General features: G+C 36.3%; 1 protein-coding gene across 2 annotated transcripts in view; it reads left to right on the top strand.

Moving 5' to 3' along the window:
• The window catches only part of LOC138716368 (isovaleryl-CoA dehydrogenase, mitochondrial-like), a 36,293-nt gene that overhangs the window by 2,259 nt on the left and 19,564 nt on the right, over positions 1–14,470 (top strand). Inside the window, exons 1-3 of one of the 2 annotated variants that reach the window (XM_069849383.1) lie at positions 1,615–2,353; positions 12,444–12,533; positions 13,401–13,622. In XM_069849383.1, coding sequence (XP_069705484.1) covers positions 2,210–2,353; positions 12,444–12,533; positions 13,401–13,622 — 456 coding nt within the window. In that variant the 5' untranslated portion in view covers positions 1,615–2,209. Of the gene's footprint in view, positions 1–1,614; positions 2,354–12,443; positions 12,534–13,400; positions 13,623–14,470 lie in introns of those variants that run through there. The other variant, XM_069849384.1, reaches the window with a different exon arrangement.

Genomic DNA, 14,470 nt, shown 5'->3' with positions numbered 1-14,470 from the left:
TTGTTCGCCATAGCTTCAGGTTGTCTCTGAGAGCATGTGTTTGCATTGCATAGATATTTAATATTGTTTAGTAAATGTACCTTTATCTTAGCTCGAATAGTTTTCTCATTGCATGTCTGGACGAAATGTTGTGGCTCTTGAAAATAAAGGTGCTGGCTTCTGATTTTTTTTAGTTTCGTCTATCCCTAGTACAAATTATCTTTTATTGCTTATCAGCTGCCTTTAAAAATATATTTCGTTATTGTTGTTGTTAAATCCAAGTGGTATTCCTGTTGTTCCCCGGTTTACACACACACACACACACACACACACACACACAGGTGTGATGAATAAACAGACATGGACAGCACACAGTACTGGTGCATAAGGAAAGATTGTGCTTGGTTCACTGAAGCATGAACTGTTGACTTGCAAACTTGCTCTCAGTACGAAGCTAGTATGATTGATGTACACCTAACTTGTATTCAAAGTAACCAAACGCAAGAATCTAGTCATTATACAGGGTGTAACAACGTTAATGTTTAGAATTTCTGGAACATGTTCCCTGACACGTTCTACGTCAATTTAATCTAACATACCTATATCCAAAGTTCTATAGGTTTGGAGTATTTGTACCCCAAAGTTAAGTATTTTGAGTTTAATTTTATCGCTGAATACTGAAAGAAGTAACACCAATTTCCGAAAGTGTATAAGTATATGCCAAAACAGCTGCTGTTGCATTGCCATCACACAGTCCATACACATAAACTATGTCGGCGTACTCGTGATGTGTGTACACAAAAGGCATGTTTTAATGGTCAGAACTCAATAAAAAGACTAGTCACAATACGGTTTATTTTTCCCACAACTGTTATTTTAAACTGTTGTCTGTTTCGTTTCCTTAGCAATCTAAACAATTTTAATTTAATTTCTCTTAAAAGTAAAATTTCTTTCATTCACTGCTTTTCAAATATTTCTTATGTATCTCTACTTAGTAATGCCATAAAATAGGCCTTGTATGAACGGTATAATGCTTGGAGCTGCAAGAAGTTCTATTTTTTCCAGCTCTGTTATCTCTGTAATCTCTCAATTTCGGATATAGGTATGTTAGGTTTAATCAACGTAGAACGTGTCAGGGAACATGTTCCTGAAATTCTAAACATTAAAGTTGTTACACCCTGTATTATACGAACAGTTCAGAAATTGCTGGTAAAATTATGCATTCCTTTGAATTCAGTATGCTCTCGTGAATCTGTATTTTCAAAATATCAACTTAAAAAATCGATTCAGTTCAGGAATAATAAATGAATACCTAAAGACTTAATGTAAATAGCTTGCACTAATTTAGATCCAGATTTCAGTCAAATTTTATGTCTAAAATTGTCACTCACACTAATGGAATGAGTAGTGGTTTTCTTCCTGCAATATGTATTGTAAAGTTTACATATATGACAGGTAATAACTTTGTAGTGTTTTTTTTTTTTTTCAGTACGTAATTTATTGTTAAAAATTGTGCTTTATACAATATTTATATAATTGAAGTTGAAATTATTAATTTTACATTACCAGTATCGATTTTAAGAACATGTATATAATTATTAATAATGAATTTAAATACTATTATAGTCACAATCATGCCTTGGTACCGGTATGAAAGAAAAATTACATAACCTCGAGCGGGAATCGAGCCTGCGACTTCCTGTTCTCCGGTCAGGCGCTCTACCACTGAGCTATCGAGTTCGTCTCACGCCAAACACTCGGAATTATCCTTTCATACTGGCGACTCTGTTATAGAGTACTGTCCATAGCGTCTGATCTAGTCAGCACTGCTTTTGGGTGTGAAGAAACTTTTTACAAATGTAATCTTCATATCAATTTCCTTTAACCACTTCGTATGTGTATTGTCTCCGACCCCAGACTTTCTATAGGCTTTCTAAAGTAACAGTAGCAGTGACATAAATTTGCTCTGTGTTACAGTACGCTATTTTTACGGCATTACCCAACTGATAACTTAGAAGATAACAAACAGCCAGACAAAACAAATGTAACAGCTTGTACTATCTTCCTCTGTTAAAATTAATGTTATATACAATGTAGTACATGCGTAATATACTTTTATCTTAGTAGTTTTTGGTATAACACTGACTTCGTGGAAAACAATTCTATTGGTGAAGTTAACTGCTGTCACATAGTTTGTTTTAGACGAATCTTGTAGTGTTTGTCTATTACAATGATTTTTAAACGTATAAATGTAATTAAACGAGTTTCAACTCGGTTAAAATCTTCAGCAACAGGAAGAGCTGCTTTTCAAAGACATCTATCATACTATCCAATAGATGAAAATATATCTGGACTTTCAGAAGAACAGCAACAGGTATGGTTATTCTTTATTGAAGGTTTCTTGCTTTAAAGGGACGGACTACTGAGTTATGGTCAATTTTGACCATTGTTTTTTTTTTATGTGGTGCTAAAACATCTACGATTTCTTGAGAGGAATACTGTAGTGAATATTAATCGCGATATAGCTTTCGTAGATTTCACTAAAGCATTCGATATGGTAAAAGAAAAACCCAAACTTTTTAAAATTCTACATAACTGGTATATATCAAACATTCTACTTCAGAACATCTGTAATATTTGTGAGAACAATACCATACAAATTAAATTCAACGATGCTATTTCAGAATACAGAACTGTAAACCAAGGAGTAAGACAAGGATGTCTCTTGTCATCAACATTTTTTAATATACGAGATACAGGCCTATGTATAGGATGGAGTGAATCTATACATGAAATTGTTTTTTTTTTTTTCTAAATGTAATAGTTGCAAAAATATGTCTTTTCGCTTAACTTAGGAATGTGAAAAATATGGAGTTTCTATATTTAATTTTTGAGGTGCCCCAAGGGCTTTGAACTTTCTTAAAATCATACTTTTTTTTGCCTTCTTCTATATTTGTTCTATTATTTTGTTTTTCATTATATAGCTAGTGAATTGCTGTAAGATCACATATTTAAACTTTATTTGGAAGACTCTAAATTGGAATTGCAGTATACAGTACTTTTCTGCATTCATCATGGTAAGCACGAACCAGTTGTACTATTCTTGTATTTTTTATTTTATTGTAGTAGGTTATTTTACGACGCTTTATCAACATCTAAGGTTATTTAGCATCTGAATGAAATGAAGGTGATAATGCCGGTGAAATGAGTCCGAGGTCTAACACCGAAAATTACCCAGCATTTGCTCGTATTGGGTTGAGGAAAAACCCCGGAAAAAACCTCAACCAGGTAACTTGCCCCGACCGGGAATCGAACCCGGGCCACCTTGTTTCGCGGCCAGACGCGCTGAACTGTTCTTGTATGATTGACTGTTGGAATAGATGCGTTTACCAAGATTTTTTTTTTTTTTTTACCAACTCTTTCTGAAATCTCTCCAACAGTAGGTTCTTTTGATTTGAAGTCAAGTTTTAATTCATTTTTGATCATAGATAGGCCTGATATTTCATTACGTCATGATAGGTAGGTAATTGTGATGGGTTCAGCCCCTCCAGCATTCCGAATACAGGGCAGAAGGTCAGATTTCTTGTCTTAATTAGAGCCATTGTTCTAATTTAAATACCCTGCAACATAAGAAGAATGAATTTCCATTAATTATATTATTTATATAAGAGTTTTGTGATTATGTCCAATTTTCTTATAAATTGATGTTTCTGTGACACTTCAAGATAAAATAACAGGGGATCAAAAATATGCAGAGTCTTTTAACATGTATTTTTTAAGTATTTTCCTGGTACCCTGTTCAGATTAAACCACTGGAGAATGTGCTGTCACTAAAAAATCTGAACCTCCAAATTTTGTGAAAATTTCAAAATATAGTGCTCTTGGGGCATCTCTAAATATTAAGCTAGAGAAAAAATATTTTACACTGTTCTTTATGATATTAAATCACAACGTTTCACAGGCTTTACATTTTGATTCCATAAACTTCATATTTTCATTTCACTCTAATATATATGGATGACATATTGAGGCATTGGCATGAAGAATACAAGCTAGGAATTAAAATTTCAAACAGTACAAAAATTAGCATCATATTATTTGCTGACGACCAGGTTGTAAATGCTACTTCTGAGGATAATTTGCAGAAAGGTTTATTTACACTAAATGATATAATAAATGAGTATGGTATGAAAATTTCTACAAGTAAAACTAAAGTTATGGCATTTAGAGGTACAGATCCAATATGAAGCAAAAGAGTAATCGAAAATATTTTAGAACAAGTTAATAACTTCTGTTATCTAGGATGCAATATTTCTTATGAAGGTGAAAATGACATAAACAAGAAAATCACAAAATTTTTGCAAATATTATAACACTAAAACCACATTTAGTACAACAACATTCCTGATTAAAATTATATGAAACATTAGCCCTCCCGACTCTCCTATATGGAAGTGAAATTTGGGTTCTGAAGAAGAAAGAAGATAGTCCACAACTGTGAAGTAATGGTTAGCACATTTGGCCGCGAAATCAGGTGGCCCGAATTCGATTCCCGGTCGAGGCAAGTTACCTGTTTGAGATTATTTCCGGCATTTTCCCTCAACCCAATATGAGCAAATGTTGGGTAACTTCCGGTGCTGGACCCCGGACTCATTTCACCGACATTATCACCTTCATCTCATTCGGACGCTAAATAGCTTAAAATGTTGATAAGGCATCATAAAATAACGTACTCAAAAAAGAGAGAGAGAGAGAGAGACATCAGTAGATTAAGAGCTGCTGAAATGAGACATATGTGCCGAACAGCTGGATATACTCTGCTCGACCATCAGAAAAATGACGAGATTTTAGAGGAACTCCACATGCAGCCATTAGAAGAAAAATTTTCAATTATAGGGAAAGATGGCTCCAACACATAGGCGGAGTTATGAGGGGACACTGCCCCCCCCCAAACTTGGCCGAACTATTTTTTTTTTCTATTAATGTTAAAAATATTGAATTCAAAGGTTTTTCTTCCTTTTGTTTGTGATTAAGTTTCTATGCTTAAATTGACGAATTAATGTCTTCAGATCATGTGTCTGGACTATAATATTTATTTTAAATTTCTGAATGTATAAGCATTGCTATACCTCATTTGAGGAATGGAAGCACTGTAATGTTTCTTTTGTAACAGCCTGTACTCATGTGTTAGAACTCTGCAGGTGCTCAAGCTGCCACTTGGAGAAATATGAATAACATACTGCACAATAATGCAGAAAAAGAAAAGTGATCTCGGTATGATGTGTAAACTTGAAGACGAGATTAAATAAAATAATTAGAATTAACATTTCATTAGTATCTTGCTTTTTTAAATATACAGATGAAGTAAATGTAAAATTGGTCCACTGCTTTGGAGTAATAGTTAACACGTCTGGCAATGAAATGAGCTGTTTGGACAAGTTACTTGGTTAGGGTTTTTCCTCAATCAATTGAAGCAGAATTGCTGGGTAATTTTCGGTGTAGGACCTCGGACTCATTTCGCCATCATTAATTCACTTATCATTATCAATACAATAGCCCAGTTAAGTTCACGGTGTTGTGTGCTATACTTGTACAAGATCACGGTCGTTCGGCCACCCAGTCATTCACAGAAAAGGAGTGGTAAGCACAATAAGCCTCAGGCTGCATTGCAAGCCTTCGGATCCCTCCTCCATACAAGGAAAAAAAAAAAAGTAAAATTGTCTGTATATTTTGTTACAATTTTACTTCATTTTACAATACATTTATTAAATGATCATATTCCGATATACTGTACCACGGTCAAGCTATAACGGAGGGAGGAGATAATCCCATTATATGGGGATTCTATGGTTTTGCTTTGCCCCCTCCCCCCAAGGAAACTGTTCTCTCTCCGCCTATGCTCCAACATGCGTCACGAATGCCACCAACTAGAATATCTAATGCTGTATTACATTACCATCCCCGTCCACAAAAACGAGTCTTAGATCCTGTCTAGCTGAGACCGAAACAGGTCAACTTACGGCCTAAATTCGTGTTTGGTGAATGATGATGATGATGATGATGATGATGATGATGATCTTTATTCCACATTCGAAATTCAGTTTGCCCCGTATAAGTGGCTACTATATTCAGAATGCTTGCCATTTGAGTCAGGATTGCACCATAATACAGTGTTTAGAATTCTGAAAGACAATAAAATTTCATTCATACCATATTCATCTCCATCAGGAACTTGGGGGACATGTCTTCCACACTCGTGTTGATTTCTGCAAATACCATATTCATCTCCATCAGGAACTTGGGGGACATGACTTCCACACTCGTGTTGATTTCTGCAACTGGTTCCTAAACACGGACTGTGATTTCGAGCTCAGAATTCTGTGGACTGATGACGCAACTTTCAAAAGTAATGGTCAGATGAATCTTTACAAATGACTTTCTCTTGTGGAAGAGAATTAAAGACATGTTCTACCAGGTGCGTCCAACAACTAGAGAAGACATGAAACAAAGAATTAGAGAAGCCTGTGAGTCTCTCAGCTGTGCTGAAGTGCAATCACGGATGTTAGGAGGTCATAAGAACATTGTTTAGCACAGGGTGGCGTACATTTTGAACACTTACTATGAAGAGTGTACGTACATAAACAGCAGACAGCATTTCTCAGAAGGTACCATTTTTGTTGCTTTGTGAGTAAACAATGAAAGTTAGAAAAAAAAAAAGTTTCAGTAAAAGTTGTTTCTTTTTAAAAGTAGTTTCCAGTGGTACCTACAATGGCCCATGTTCTCATTTGAAATTTCGAAGTTGACCACAGGTAGCGCTACTTTCGGTTTGTTACGGGAAATGGTACTACCACCAATCGATTCTTTACATAGGTTTTGGTTATCAAAATTTTTTTATGAACAACCAGTATCACATAGTTTTCGAGAAAAAAGTCTGATGTGGGTGGTCTGAAACACCTGGTAGAGACCCGAATTCTTGGCTGCCTGCCTTGAGAATGGGAGTCCTGTGTCCGAGAGCTCCCAGCTACTGGGACTAGACTAAGGTTTTCTGCCTGTGCAACACATCTAATGCCAATAGGAAGGTCCGAGTCCAAAGTATAACGAACACAAACGTGTGAATGCCACTATGAAAGCAGCTCTAAGAGTTTGCCCAAAACTTTTAAATATATTCATTTATTCATAGTGTTCTGTCCAAGAATTTGGCATTCCCAAGAAACTAGTTCGATTAATTAAAATGTGTCTTAGTGAAACTTACAGCAGAGTCTGTATAGGCCAGTTTCTATCTGATGCTTTTCTAATTCTCTGCGGGCTAAAGCAAGGAGATCCACTATCACCTTTACTTTTTAACTTCGTTCTAGAATATGCCATTAGGAAAGTTCAGGATAACAGAGAGGGTTTGGAAATGAACGGGTTACATCAGCTTCTTGCCTATGCGGATGATGTGAATATGTTAGGAGAAAATCCACAAACGATTAGGGAAAACGCAGAAATTCTACTTGAAGCAAGTAAAGCGATAGGGTTGGAAGTAAATCCCGAAAAGACAAAGTATATGATTATGTCTCATGACCAGAATATTGTACGAAATGGAACTATAAAAGTTGGAGATTTATACTTCGAAGAGGTGGAAAAATTCAAATATCTTGGAGCAACAGTAACAAATATAAATGACACTCGGGAAAAATTGGATCGATGTCGGGTAGAGTTCCCGGGTAGCTCAGTGGGAGAGCGTTGGTACGTTTAACCAAAGGTCCTGGGTTCGATACCCGGCCCCAGAACAATTTTTCCCTCGAAATTATTTGGATTAATCTTGCTCAGGATAGGGACCGATGGCGGGCTTATGTGAGGGCGGCAATGAACCTCCGAGTTCCTTAAAAGCCAGTAAGTAAGTTCTGTCCAAGAACAGATCTTTCATCCACTCTTTCTAGACAATATATATTTTACAGACAAAAAAGTTTAATACACTTTCGTTCGTTTTTGCATCCTTTTCCAAGACAAAAATTGTTTTATACGAAACATTTCATAGTGTGTTTTGGGAAAGTCATTGATTTAATTCCAAATATGCTCAGTCAATTTAAGAGGGCAGTGGATTATTTTTTATTTTAGTAGGTTATTTTACGACGCTTTTTCAACATCTCAGGTTATTTAGCGTCTGAATGAGATGAAGGTGATAATGTTGGTGAAATGAGTCTGGGGTCCAGCACCGAAAGTTACCCAGCATTTGTTCATATTGGGTTGAGGGAAAACCCCGGAAAAAACCTCAACCAAGTAACTTGCCCCGACCGGGAATCGAACCCGGCCACCTGGTTTCGTGGCATACACGCTGACCGTTACTCCACAGGTGTGGACGAGAGAGCAGTGGATTAAGATAATAAATGATTAAAAGAATTTTAGAATTTGCCCTATATATATTTATATTTATATTTGTCCTTTAAATGTGCATAAATTTGATCCGAACAAATGTAGCTTTTCGTTTACAATGCCTAGTGTCTTCCAATTGGGACTTGTTCATTTCCAGCAGCTCAAAACTTTTTTTTCAGCACTATACATTTCATGCACAATTAACACTGAAATATGTTCCTCATAGTGACAGTATGATTTAGCACATGTGTTTTTATTGGGATTATTGTGATTAGGCCTAATTGATTAATGAAGAAATTGCAAAATGATGGAGAGACAGGCATATATTAAATCACTTTTTCATTGTAACTCCTGTTTTACTTGTCGACATTTTTTATGTTCCTTATCTAGCATGAAAGAATAATGGTCAGTTTTTAGTGCCAGCGAACCAGAAATAACACGTTTATTTATGATAGTTACGGGCATAGGAAAGCAATAACAAAATATTTTACATGATAAGTGAACACATTACTCTATTATCATATCTCTCATGCCTATAATTTCTCTAAACTATTTGTCACGTCACCTGTCACTATTCCACTCTTCATTATACAGTGCTTGTGTTAGCCAGGGATGATAATTTCCTCCTCCCTACACATTTCATCGAGATAGCTCTATGGTAGCGCGTTTGCCTCCAGAGTAGCTGACCCGGGTTCGATTCCTGGCAAGGTCAGAGATTTTCGTGTAAAATTTCTACCTCAAGACTAATAGAAGTGGCGGTGCACAACTTCTAATCACTAGATTGTGCACCAATATGCCTGGGTTAAATCCCAAATCTTTCTGCAGTTCATATGAAGAGAAGGCATATGTCACTGTTGATAGTGATTCGCCCAGGGACATTAAGCCTGGCGGCCACCTTGGTGCTAATGTACAGGAGTAGGCTGTGTGCTGGCACTGGGTTTCCACATCTTCATCATCATTCTCAACCATTCCCTACACCCTACACTTACATTCACTCTAGTACACAACATAACTCTCCAAGATACACATCATGCACAGCGTGACCCGCCATCTATCCGCAATATGCAGAACCCGAATCACGTAAGTGAAGTGAGTAGGCATTGGATACATAGACACACACATACACTTCATTTAGAGTCGAATTTGTGAATATGTGTATTTTCAGACAAAATTATATTGTTACAGTTTATTGAATACCTGTGGCTTATTTCTTTTAAATGTTTCCCACTTCCATTCAGCTATTATCTGCTTCTCTAGTATAGACAGGTTACTGTTACTTATTGATGACATAAGATTTTTATTTCTATAGCTGCTTTAAATTGAAATTCATATAATAAGCACTATCAAGATTTCTACTTATCTGTTATCCTTCTTATCTTCTTACTTACTTACTTACAAATGGCTTTTAAGGAACCCGAAGGTTCATTGCCGCCCTCACATAAGCCCGCCATCGGTCCCTATCCTGTGCAAGATTAATCCAGTCTCTATCATCATATCCCACCTCCCTCAAATCCATTTTAATATTATCCTCCCATCTACGTCTCGACCTCCCTAAAGGTCTTTTTCCCTCCGGTCTCCCAACTAACACTCTATATGCATTTCTGGATTCGCCCATATGTGCTACATGCCCTGCCCATCTCAAACGTCTGGATTTAATGTTCCTAATTATGTCAGGTGAAGAATACAATGCGTGTAGTTCTGCGTTGTGTAACTTTCTCCATTCTCCTGTAACTTCATCCCGCTTAGCCCCAAATATTTTCCTAAGCACCTTATTCTCAAACACCCTTAACCTATGTTCCTCTCTCAGAGTGAGAGTCCAAGCTTCACAACCATACAGAACAACCGGTAATATAACTGTTTTATAAATTCTAACTTTCAGATTTTTGGACAGCAGACTGGATAATAAGAGCTTCTCAATCGAATAATAACACGCATTTCCCATATTTATTCTGCGTTTAATTTCCTCCCGAGTGTCATTTATATTTGTTACTGTTGCTCCAAGATATTTGAATTTTTCCACCTCTTCGAAGGATAAATCTCCAATTTTTATATTTCCATTTCGTACAATATTTCGTACATATACTTTGTCTTTTCGGGATTTACTTCCAAACCGATCGCTTTACTTGCTTCAAGTAAAATTTCCGTGTTTTCCCTAATCGTTTGTGGATTTTCTCCTAACATATTTATGTCATCCGCATAGACAAGAAGCTGATGTAACCCGTTCAATTCCAAACCCTGCCTGTTATCCTGAACTTTCCTAATGGCATATTCTAAAGCGAAGTTAAAAAGTAAAGGTGATAGTGCATCTCCCTGTTTTAGCCCGCAGTGAATTGGAAAAACATCAGATAGAAACTGACCTATACGGACTCTGCTGTATGTTTCACTGAGACACATTTTAATTAATCGAACTAGTTTCTTGGGAATACCAAATTCAATAAGAATATCATATAATACTTCCCTCTTAACCGAGTCATATGCCTTTTTGAAATCTATGAATAACTGATGTACTGTACCCTTATACTCCCATTTTTTCTCCATTATCTGTCGAATACAAAAAATCTGATCAATAGTTGATCTATTACGCCGAAAACCGCACTGATGATCCCCAATAATTTTATCTACATACGGAGTTAATCTTCTCAAAAGAATATTGGACAAAATTTTGTACGACATCAACAAAAGTGATATTCCTCGAAAGTTACCACAGTTGGTTTTGTCCCCCTTTTTAAAAATAGGTACAATTATGGACTCCTTCCATTGTTCTGGTACAATTTCTTTTTCCCAAATAGCAAGTACAAGTTTATAAATTTCGCTATATAATGCATCTAATATCTGTATATTTAAATACAGCTTTCCTGTGCTGTATTGTATTGTATTTATTTATTCCCTGTACAATCTATTAGAGAGTGTAGGTTCGTCATTAGGTATTACTCGATCGAGTTGAGTGGAGCTGCAGGCCTAATGTGAACTATCGCGATGATGTATTACAAATGCAGGAGAAATACAAATGGCACTCCGGGCTGCAGGACTTCACTGGCCTCGGTCGAGTAATACCGGTATTCACATAAACACACACAAAATAAGATTCCTAATATGAATTTAATTTAAATTTTATTCTTCTTCTTCTTCTTGCGGTTTTTATAGCATCTTTAATGCCTTTCCGCCCCTATCTCCATCTCTGCCGATCATTGCAGTTTGTCTTCTATGACTGCTGAAGGTCTGAGATTTGCATAAGTTAGATGGTGGGGGACGCAACATTTTTTCGGGCTTTGGGATACACTACCAGTACCGGAATACAGGGCTGCGTGTGACTATATAACAACATTGAGTATTTTGCACAAATGTTCTTATGTATAGAATTCAACTGCTATAGTGCATGGCATATAAAACTTACCATCATTATAACCAGTTGTACTGCATCTGTACAGATGAGAGATCTGATCGGTGTCTTGCAAGTAGGAAAATGAATCACCAGTGAATGACGTGATTTAGGCCTATAGTCCCATACAAATAATGCGTCGGTAAGAGGTAATAAGGAAGCAATATATTAATCTCATCTTTTAACAAAGTATATGCTGTATTGTACATGATATCCACCTTTTTTGGATGCAAGAATCACACCAGGAGAACTTGCAGATATTCAGGCAAGAATACAGCTAAGCCCTAAGAAACCGTCACTCTGATTAGCACAAGACTGCGATGTAATGTTGGACTTAAAGTAACGAGGTAACTTCGAGAAAAGGTTTTATTTCAATTCGTTTTTGTTGTCAGTTTATATTTGTTCTATATATGAATTAAATACTATTATAGTCACAATCATGCCATGGTATGAAAGTAAATTTCACAACCTTGAGCGGGAATCGAACCTGCGACTTCCTGTTCTCCGGTCAGGCGCTCTACCACTGAGCTATCGAGTTCGTCTCACGCCTTTGGCGTGAGACGAACTCGAGGTTGTGAAATTTTTCTTTCATACCATGGCATGATTGTGACTATAATAGTATTTAATTCATTAATATGTCACATCAACGGACGTATATACGTCATCCAAACACCGTAAGATGAAGATTACATTTGTTCTATATATGTATTGTTTTCTTTTCTTTTTATAGCTAAGACAAACAGTATTCAAATTTGCACAAAAGGAGTTGGCACCTAAAGCTTATGAAATTGATAACAAGAATGAGTTCTCCGATTTCCGTGTAAGTATATCATCATCATCATCATCATCATCATCATCATCATCATCATCATCATTTATTGCATCCACTGATCATATACATGATATGGAACATGTCATATTTACAAACTAATAATTAATTACATAATATACATAAAAGTAATAATTATAATTAAATGCAACACAAATACAAATATACAAAACTTGGAACTTGATTGAAGAAAACTACAGGTCAGTCAATTTCTGCTATAAGACCCGTTTGCAGTACCGGTATGTCTTGAAGTCAGGAGTCAATTTCAACCATCATGAGAAGACATCCTTCTCGAAGTCAGGATCTGGAAAAGAGGAAGTAAATTTTTTTTTAAGTAAGGCGTTCTTTTTCTATTCAGTTATGACAATTTTCAATAAATTTGTTCATACTGTAAAAGCAGTTTTTGATTAAAATTTTATAAAGAGCTTTCTTAAATTTCTGATGTGCAGATATTTCTTTAAGATAATTTGGTAGGCTATTATACATAAGAAGACCAGCATGAATGAAACTGTTTTTATATAGAGTTGTGTTAAAACTACAGCCCGCGTTAATTTCACTGTGTGGCATGCTGTACTTGTACAAGAGCGAAGCCATTCTGCTACCCAATCATTCACAGAATAGGAGTGGTAAGCACAATAAGCCTCAGGCTGCAGTGTAAGCCTTCGGGTCCCTCTTCCGATAAAAAAAAGTCTCAGTTTATTATTACAAAATTTACGTCATATTTATTATAATAGTGAATAAATCTCTGCTTTCATTCATTCAGTGTAAGAACTCACTTCCCTTGCTTGAAACTAAAATCTAACATATGAATTAATACATAGGACCTTCATTATAATATGTATGTTCTACTCTTTTCAGACATTTTGGCGGAAACTTGGTGAACTGGGTACGTTGGGTCCAACTGTCGCCAGCGAATTTGGAGGTTCTGAATTGGGGTACTTATCTCAAGTAGTCATCATAGAGGAATTGAGCAGGGCATATGCTGGTATTGGTATTAGCTGTATAGCACACTCCAATCTGTGTGTGAATCAAATACACAGAAATGGTACTCAGGAACAGAAAGAGAAGTATTTACCAAAAGTATGAACTGTTATAGTAATAAAAATAATAATATAATAACAATAATATTATAATAATCTATTGGCCACGCAACAGGACCAATTTTATTACTACCAGTCAATTGCTGGTCAAACTTTTCAGCAAGAAAATTTCTGACATTAACAGAACCTGACTTACAACATTGGCAGGGGCAGGGTCTTACACAAGGAGGGAGGTATTGAGTTTGAACCCCCCCCCCCCTCCTTGAACTTAAAGAAAAATTATGTATTTAGATTTGAGTATTTTTATATATATTAATGTACCGAAGAACATATGATATTTCCATGCAGATATTCTGCGTCATCATACGATGAAAGAGTAATGGAACGGAGAAAAATCGTATGATGACGCAGAATATCTGCATGGAAATATCATATGTACTTCGGTACATTAATATATATGATATGCGTAAATCACGATTTAAGACGGCGCTTATTCCGTCGGATCCCGGCCAACTAGTCACTCATTACGAGTGCACCTCAGCACATGTGTGGACTTCGGTCCTAGGTTCATAGATATCTATGACGTAGTGCAGAGGGCGGCCACTAGAGGGAACCTAAGAGTTGGAACTTAAAAACTGAGACGATTCTTCCGACGCCGGGGTGGAATCTGGTGTGGCTTAGTGGATAAAGTGTCAGCACGTAGAGCTGAAAACCCGGGTTCAAATCCCGGCGCCGGAGAGAATTTTTCTCCGTTCCATTACTCTTTCATCGTATTGAGTATTTTTGTTATCCATAATTGTTTTCCCTTCTCTAATTTTTCACTGTCAGAGTAACAAAATCTACATCATCATAAGGCATAGTCCTCCTACGCCTCCTTCGGTACAAATC

Source organism: Periplaneta americana, chromosome 16 (genome assembly GCF_040183065.1).
Source record: "Periplaneta americana isolate PAMFEO1 chromosome 16, P.americana_PAMFEO1_priV1, whole genome shotgun sequence".
NCBI lineage: Eukaryota > Metazoa > Arthropoda > Insecta > Blattodea > Blattidae > Periplaneta > Periplaneta americana.
Note: the sequence above shows the minus strand (reverse complement) of the source record. Positions and strands in the feature narration are given on the sequence as shown.